The sequence below is a fragment of the Struthio camelus genome, chromosome 26, assembly GCF_040807025.1.
Source record: "Struthio camelus isolate bStrCam1 chromosome 26, bStrCam1.hap1, whole genome shotgun sequence".
Classification (NCBI taxonomy): Eukaryota; Metazoa; Chordata; class Aves; order Struthioniformes; family Struthionidae; genus Struthio; species Struthio camelus.
In genome coordinates this window covers 5780779-5789145 of record NC_090967.1, presented here as the reverse complement: position 1 = coordinate 5789145, position 8367 = coordinate 5780779, and the positions used below count along the sequence as shown (strand labels likewise).

At 51.0% G+C, this 8367-nt stretch overlaps 1 protein-coding gene across 1 annotated transcript; it reads left to right on the top strand.

The window, feature by feature from the left end:
- Positions 1-92: 92 nt before the first annotated feature.
- LSM4 (LSM4 homolog, U6 small nuclear RNA and mRNA degradation associated) lies at positions 93-7739 on the top strand. The gene is made up of 6 exons (XM_068920424.1): positions 93-328; positions 432-854; positions 955-996; positions 1141-1239; positions 3823-4006; positions 6585-7739. Exons 2-6 carry the CDS (start codon positions 852-854, stop codon positions 6671-6673), a joined length of 417 nt encoding a protein of 138 aa, XP_068776525.1. The 5' UTR covers positions 93-328; positions 432-851; the 3' UTR covers positions 6674-7739.
- The last annotated feature ends 628 nt before the right edge of the window (positions 7740-8367 follow it).

Sequence of the window (8367 nt, the reverse complement as noted above, 5' to 3'; positions counted from 1 at the left end):
CGCGCTCCGCCCCGCCGCCCAGAGCGGCCCGCGCGCCGCCAACGAGCGCGCTCCGCCCGGCTGCCCAGAGCGGCCCGCGCCCTGCCGCTTCCGCCGCCGCGGCGGAAGGCGCTCGGCGGCGGAGGGCCGGTGCATGGCGGCTGGCTGCCCCAGGGCCTCGAGCAGCTTTACCGGCAAAACCGGCAGTCAGGGCCCCGGGACGGGGCTGAAAACGCGTGGAAACAGGGTTCAGCCCGGCAAACACCACCGGGAATGCGGGAACCGCACCGCAGCCGGGGCCCCGCAGTCCCGCCGGGGCTCCCCCGAGCGCCCCTTTGCCGTGAGCTCGGTACCGGGAACGAGTCCTGGGTCGATAAAAAATGGGCAACGGGCGGAAGTTGGTTAAAACTACTGCAGAGCTTTTTTGTTTTATGTGTTTTTTTGTCACGCAGGGAGGCGCTCCTCCCACGGGGGCAAATACGGGGACAGCTCCTGCCTGGCGGCTGCCCAGGGACACCGGGATCGGGACGGTGCCGGTGCCGGCAGGGATCGGGGCAGCGGCGCCGCGGGGCACTGTGGGTAGCGCGGCCGCCTCTTCCTCGCCTCACCGCTGCTTTTGCAGCACTGTCGTGAAAACGAAAGGACCTTCCCCTCCTTCTCCCCGTGCCTGAAGGGGCGGGAGCGAGGAGCCGCTGCGTCGCTTTACGGCCGAGGCCGGCGCCCGGGCGTTGATTGGTTCCGCCGGCGCGGCGCCCCGGGCGTTGATTGGTTCCGCCGGCGCGGCGCTGGGCGCTGATTGGCCCCGCGCGGCGCCGGGGGCGGTTTGAGCGGCGGGGCCCGGCGCGCGCGGCGGCGGCGGCGGCTCCGGCACGATGGTGAGTAGCGACGGCGGCCGGGCGGGGACCGAGGGCCTCGGCGCGGCGCGGCCGGTGCCCCGGCGCTGCCTGAGGCCTCTGTGCTCTCTTCCCCTCGCAGCTGCCCTTGTCCCTGCTGAAGACGGCGCAGAACCACCCCATGGTGAGTACCGGCAGGCCGCGGGCCTCCGCTGGCCGCTCCGGCCGGGCGCTCGCCGCCGCCCCCGGTGCCGCCCTCTCTCCCCCCCCCCCCTCACCCTCCGAGCTCCGTTAGCGGCGGCTGCCCGGTGACTCCCGTCTCTTCCAGCTGGTGGAGCTGAAAAACGGCGAGACCTACAACGGGCACCTGGTGAGCTGCGACAACTGGATGAACATCAACCTGCGCGAAGTCATCTGCACGTCCAGGGTAAGGCGGGCGGCGGCCCGGTCCCGGGGCTGCGGGCCTGGCCCCGCGCTCGAGCCAGCCGGCAGCCCGCGGACGCGTCCTGCCTTTCCTGAGCGATGCCCCGCGCCCGTCCGTGCGCCGGAGGCGATCGCGTGGGCTTTGCCCTGGTTCAGAGAGGTTATGCTCGCTGTGGAAGCGGGACTTCTGCCAGGAATGTGAACTTAATACTGCTTTTTATATCGTAACAAAGAGACGCAAGCAACCAAGTAGAACAGCTGTAAAGTGTGATGGCTTTCTCTAAAACAGAGCCTCAGACTGCGTTCTGTTTGCTAAGAGGGTTTTCGGTGCAGGTCGGTGGGCTGCTGAAGGGGGATGGTGGTTAGCTGGCACCTTGATGCTGTCCTGGCTTTTCGATGGACAGAAGCTTTATCAGTTGCATACTGTCTGCAAAGTAAGGTCTGCTGTATTCCCTCGGGTGCTAAACTGACTCTTAACTTTCTTAACTCGCACCCTGTAAGTCTCCACATTAAAAATAACAGGAGCCCATTGTTTACCTATGCTGGGGTTCTGTATTGTCTGGTACTTTTGCCTTTGGCCAGAGGCACTACAGAAGATTGTGATCTGCATTTTGGGCTTTGACCTCAGTCAGAAGTGTCTGGTCTTGTCCCTAAACAGCCTGGGCGCAGCTGCGTGAGCTGTGGGAACTGCAGCCAGGTGGATGTCAGCTGTTGCTGCTCTTCCACTGTCTCCGAACATCAAAGGTCTGCAGGGGAGACTGATAAAAGAGACCCCGTTCTTCAAAAAAAATCTCCTTCAAACCTTCGGTACCAGCTGGCTCCACAAGAAGAAAGTTTTGACCAGCGTTGCTAGGGCACAGAGACACACGTGCACATAAATATGACAGCGTAAAGATAAGGTTTGGGGAGGACCTGCTATAGCTGAGTAGAGCAGTTGCTCTCAGATCTTTGCAGGCAGATCTTGGCCCACGGCAGGACAAATAGGAAAGTGCCCCCCTCCAAGTTATAAAGGAGGGGACTAATTGAGGAGATAACAGACAGCAAAGCTTTGTCAGTGCTCGCAACACAGGTGAAATTGTCCGTTAGTGGCATCTCTTTGGGAAGTAGCTTTCTGCTGCTTTATGCTCTCTTGTGGGAGGAGCTGTACCTCCAGTTTGCTGTCCTCAGGGTTACCTACAGCTGTATTTGCTATATCAGCCAATCAGTCGGGCTTTTCAGTTATGTTCCTGCCCCTCTTAAATGCCCAAGCGCTTCCTGACCCCGGTAAAAGCTCAGTCTGAGCTGTCGCTGGGGTTGTGGTGGTGGCACTGATGGGGACTGGCCACTAGATGGCACGGAGCAGTGTCTGAAGGGCAATCCCAGCCTGGGAGGCAGCTTGTTTACTTCGGGGAGGCCGGAACGAGGAAGCAAGGAGCCTGGCTGAATCCTTTCCTGTATCTGGAGCCAAAGAGCAGCTAGGAGGATCCAAGGCAGGGTGGGGTTTGTTGGGTGTCTTTTTGAAGACGACTGTTTCTCTCTGTCCCGTCTTGTGCATGAAGGACTTGTTTGTGCACGTAGAGTTGCCCCAAATAACTCCAGAGGAGGACCATCCTCTCCTGAGAGAAGAGGAACGAGGCATTCTTGTTTAACCCACTCTTCTGGGATGTTACAGAGCAGGCGTCTTGGCCCCATGCTGTTAGTCGAGAATAGCTGGGCTTGAGTGATCTCGTAGGCAGCCAAGTCCTGACACGGAGCTGTTGCCGAGCCGAGGCTCCCGTGGCGGCGCGCAGCTCACCACGCGAGGCGGGGTCTCCTTCCCTCCTCCCAGTTACATCATGGGCAGCCGAGTTGTTGTTCAGCTCAGACGCTTGACTCCTATTCCCACCGCCACGCTCGCTACTTGGGAGCTGAAGTACTCCTAGGCTGCGTCCTAGAAGGGTCCCAAAACTTAATTAAGCAACTAATGAACAGAAACAGACAGCTGGCTGCTTCATAACTTGGCATCTGAATACCAGTTATTCTGTATGTGATCTGTGAGCTCCTTATTTTCCATAGTTCCAATTAATACGCATCTGGTGGGCACACACCCCACATCCAGCTGGCTCCGGATGCAGCCTCGCTGCTCAATCCACACCCCAGAGCAGTGAAAGAGGTGACTCCCAGCTGAGACTTCTGGAGAAGAAATCTTTCTGGGCATACGCCTTTGCTGGGACTGTGTTTTGTTGCCCAAGTTTGTTGTTCATAGCAGTTGTGTATGATTTATCACGTTTGCCTCTACTCCTACTTTCAATTCCCCTCTTATATGAGAAGTGAAGGGGAGGCTCTGTTTCCTCAGCATCTTTTTTTTCATATTCTTTTAGTGTTACAAGCATTTGTGGAACAAACTGAAACTTTAACGGCACGTGGCTGAACGCCTTTTCCCCTTCTAGGTTATAGGGCTGTGTATTTTGGAGAAAATCCACTTTTGTGACTACTTATGGATAATGCTCTCAGAAAAGAGTGGAGCAACTGTCACGCTCTCCAGAAGTAATGGAAATACTCAAATGCCAAAAAGTAGTATAAATGCACGTGGTCCTGTCCTTAGCCTAACGTCTTGCTTCCCTAATAGGATGGTGACAAGTTCTGGAGAATGCCAGAGTGTTACATTCGTGGCAGCACAATTAAATACCTGCGTATCCCCGATGAAATAATTGACATGGTGAAGGAAGAGGTGGTGTCGAAGGGCAGAGGTCGCGGTGGGATGCAGCAGCAGAAACAGCAGAAGGGCCGTGGAGTTGGAGGTGCTGGACGAGGTAACGATTCTGTCTGCTTTTCCGCTCTTGAGTGGAGTGACTGGGGTTGTTGCCTTTAAAGCTCACATCCTGTGCGAGAAATGGTTGTTGCTTCTCACCTTTAAACCTAGTGCTGTTGGTGAGAAGCTGGAGTTGTTCCTGTGCGAGATCTAGCTGAGTGAGTGCACTGCCTTGCTTAGGCCTTAGCCAAAGAATACAAAGGAGACATGCAAGGGGTGTGCCTTTCTGGTTTCTGGGGTTGGGTAGGAGCTTAAGAGAGTCTCTGAACTTGACTGTTTCTACCCCTTCTGGCTAGTTGAAGAATATGGGCTTGCGCATGTCCCTACAAAATTTCTGGTGTCTGCTAGCTGAGCGAGTCTGGGAGGCAAACAAGTGGCTGTTCTGTTTGAAAATGCACTGGGCTCTGACCATCACAGTGGTAGAAAAATATCATCTTGTCTGCCATTATGATGGTGCTTTTGATCTTCTGATTGGTCTTCCCCTCCCCCCCCAACTTTTTTTAATATAGCTGAGGCTTTATGTCCTTTCTGCTCTACGCAAATTTCATGCTTCTGACATAAGGGGAGGTTACCGCTTGTGAAGAAATAGGTCACAGAACCTCCTTCCCCTCTCCTGCTGAAAATGGTTAGGTTATCTTGGAACGCTTTGGTTTGGGGGTATTTTTGTCCTTTTTTGCCAAAACTATCCTCTGGGAAGCCTGCGAACCATTTCTCTTCTTTCCTGCTCGCGCCTCCTTTGAGATTCACTTTGTGGTCACCTCACTAGCCCCCTTTGTCAGCCCGACGGTTGCTCTTAATACAGGATTTGCTGGCAGTAGGAGCTCCAAATCCTGAGTGCGCTGTATTGCTACAGCAAAATCGGGTTTGGCCTAGGAAAGGTAGGTTTTAAAAGGAGCCCTGGGGACTGAGACACTGAAGGGCGAAGTCTCTCTGCGCAGCGCCCTTAACAAGCTGTCTGCATTTTGACTATGCAAGGAATTCTGGTAGGACAGCTGTGATCTACCTGAGGCCATCACGCCACTCTGGGACACGTGAAGGGCCATGCCTACAAGTTCCCGGGACTTCTAGAGGAAAAACCCCTATGACTTCTGCTGCGCATGCTATCTCCTGAAAGCTCTGAACATGCAAAAGTGACCTTTACAAATCTGAAGGCGCCTTTATTTTTCCTCCTTCCCTTTTCGGTGTCCAAAGCACTTGGCATAGCAGCTTTTTGGATATGGTTGTTTGGACAAACATTTTAGCTGAAATGTTTTTTCTGCTGCCTGTGCTGTGGAAATATCCACCTTGTGGAGAGCAGAGCCGAGTTCTGTTTGAGGTGGAGTTCCCTGCTGTTTTGATGTGCAACTTAAATTAGCTGATGGAATATTTTAAAGGGAAGCTTTGGCATTTGCTAATTAGCTAAAAGGTTTGGCTCTCATTACTGAGACATGAAGAGGGGGGGAAAAAAAAAAAAGGAGGACAATTTTGCTGAGAGGCCAGCAGGCAGAAGTAAAGCTATAATTGTGCACACAGTTGAAAGGATTATTGTTTCTGACACCGGTAATCCTTCGTCTTCTGAATTTGGCAAGCCAAGAAGCAAAAGTACTGTAGTCTTTGCTCAGCTTCCCTGGGAGCAGTTGGAGCTCTGTGAGCATCCCAAGGACTACGGGGTTAGAAGCTGCTTCCCCTCCCTGCCCCCTTCTAGTTTAGGCCTGTGATCTGGGCTAAGCAACCAGAGCGGAGGGCTCTAGAGCAAAGTCTCCTGCCCAGAGCAGGCCTCCTTTGAGTTCCGATTTTTGTGCAAAGATCACTGGAGGGGTGGTTTCACAGTCCCTTCATCGCTAATGTGCTGAAATAAACTTCACAGTTATGGCCTAGAATCTCATTCTATCCATTTTGAGTGAGTTTGTTCAGCTGGGGGGGGAAGAGGGGCGCTAGCAGCTCCTGAGACAAAAGTGGAAGTAGCTCCCAGGTGTGAGGGTGCTCATATGTCTGCAGAGTCTTGCTGCAACACTTGGTTATTGCTGTCTTCTGACATCATGGCATCCAGTGCCTTCTCCGTGTGCTGATGGATCACTTTGTCCAAAAGCGAGGCAGTGACAGTGGGATATATTTTCTGTTTTGTAGCTGAGTTTTGTGACTGAGTCACCCTCTTCATTGCATTTGGTTTGGTTTTGCAGCTTTCATGGGATACAGTACAATCTGCTAATCCCCCTGGTGACAGATGCTTCTGCTTGATTTAAAACTCAGTATCTCTTTCTTGTTACATTTTTCAAAATCAGTAGACTTTAATTTATGATGCTAGCACAGCTGGCTAGTAGAGTACATGTTAACGCAGGGAAACATCGCTGAACTTGCAGGTGTGGGGAGATACGTTTTATGCACCTAGTGAATAAACTACAGGGTCTGGAATTGGCAAGGGATAAGTCTAAAAACGCTGTCTCTACTTCTGCAAAAACTGGAAGATAGGCTTGCATTCAGGCAAAGTATAAACGAGTGTAAAGCTCTGAGTGGCTGGGAAACGTGTTGCTGGGTTACACCAATGTTCTTACACCTGTTTTTCTTGTTTTTTTGCTTTGGTTTGGTTTTTTGCCCCATAGGTGTGTTTGGTGGCCGTGGCCGAGGAATACCAGGCAGTGGAAGAGGCCAGCAGGAAAAAAAGCCGGGCAGACAATCAGCAAAGCAATGAGAAGCTGTGTTGCAGCCTGGCCAGAGACAGTGCTGGGATGCTGCTTGGTTTTATCACCTCAGGATTACCATGCGTTCAAAAGTGTTAAATTTCTAGTCTTTAGTTAGCTATTCAATGCCAGAATCATGTTGCTTGGAAGCCCCTCACAGTCTAATCTGGTAAAGTGAAGTTCACTTCTTTTACTCAGAAAATTTGTAATTGGAAATACTTTAAAACAAAAAAAAAAAATCACTTACGGTAGAGGACCTAACTTCAGTCTTTTCCTGAGAGTGAAAATGCTGTTTAGTTCTTCAGGGTCATCAGGTTTAATTTAGTGTTATCCTGTATAGTGTTTTAAGAACTAAGGCAAACACTTTTTCAGGATGGTTTGTTTTGTTTTTATACTTGAAACTTGGGAAACTTGTTGCATTTGTAACAGATGCAAACACTTTGATTTAACAACACTGAGCTTGAGAATGTTGTATCTTTACGTGAGTGGTCTTAAGGGTTCATTTTTAAAAAAAAACAAAAATTTAAGCCATCTCCTTTCTGGCTGGTCCGTTCTGTCTCTCTCCTGTGCCTTAGAGCACAGGCTAAGGGGAGAGCTTGGGATGAATGTTGCATTGGCCTTTGTAAGGGCTGTTTTCCATAGAGCTTTGTTGTAAATAAGGGATTCTCAATTAGTAGTATTTCTCCTTTGACTTCAGTTTAGAAGTTTCCTTTAAAGGAAAGGGGTTTTTATGTTTTACTGTGGAAGGCTAATATGCCCCTTACTCTATATTGCTTTTTCTTTCCTTTTTTTTCCCTGAAAAGCAGTTGGAACCGTTAAGTTTAAATTTTTTTTGCTTTGAATATTCTCTCCCTTGTGCCTGTGACATGAAGTCTTGCAGTCAGATTCCTGAGTTGAGACTGTTTGTTTGTTTGTTTTAAAGCTTATTTCTCATGGTGTGTAGTGATTGACTTCACTATAAGTACCTGTCATTTCATTTTCTACTAACTGTCCAGATATCTTTCCTTGGGGCCAGAGACCAGAGTGTGAACGTGCCCCTCTTGTAGGTCAGCAGGAAAGTTCCTGTGAATTTCCAGGTCAGGTTGCTTAAAGTCTTCCATCTCAAAGGTGCAGTGTCCCATGAGCAAAACGTACCTGCAGAATATCCTGGCTGATCTGAACTGAAACCCTGTGTAGGGTTACCGGGGGAAGAACGAGGCTGTAGATCTTGCCTCCACTTCCTGAATGACTATGTTTAATTTGAAGGTAAAAGCAGATACTGTGAGCAACTTGGGGGGGGGGGGGGTGTTGGGTTTTTTTACAACGGACTCCCATATTGAGGTCCACTCTGTCATCATCGCTGTTTTGAAGAGAAAGTAAGTGAAGTGCACGCTTTTCTATCTACTTATTTTTTTGAATGATTACAGAATTTTTGCTGAGTGGTGAGTAGGAATAAATCGCCAACCTGTAGAAAATGACTTCCTTCCTGTGTCTGCAACAAAGCTGGGCCTTACCAAACCCTTGTAAAAACCCTTCTTCTATCACTAGCATAAAGAATAAACAGCCAAGCAGACTGGCTAAACCTCTGGTCTCTAAAACCAGCTGCTGCGTGTTCTGCGTGGCTACCTTTCGTCAGCGTGGCCTCTGTTCCTCGGAGCGTCGGCAGCGAAAGCCCCATCCCAAGCGAGGCTCTTCTGCCAAGAAGCGAACTCCAGGCAGTGGGAAC

Excerpts from the sequence above, each read along its gene's own strand:
- LSM4 (XM_068920424.1), top strand. Across the intron at positions 1,240-3,822 it reads AAGTCATCTGCACGTCCAGG|GATGGTGACAAGTTCTGGAG; the intron begins GTAAGGCGGGCG and ends CTTCCCTAATAG. Across the intron at positions 4,007-6,584 it reads AGTTGGAGGTGCTGGACGAG|GTGTGTTTGGTGGCCGTGGC; the intron begins GTAACGATTCTG and ends TTTGCCCCATAG.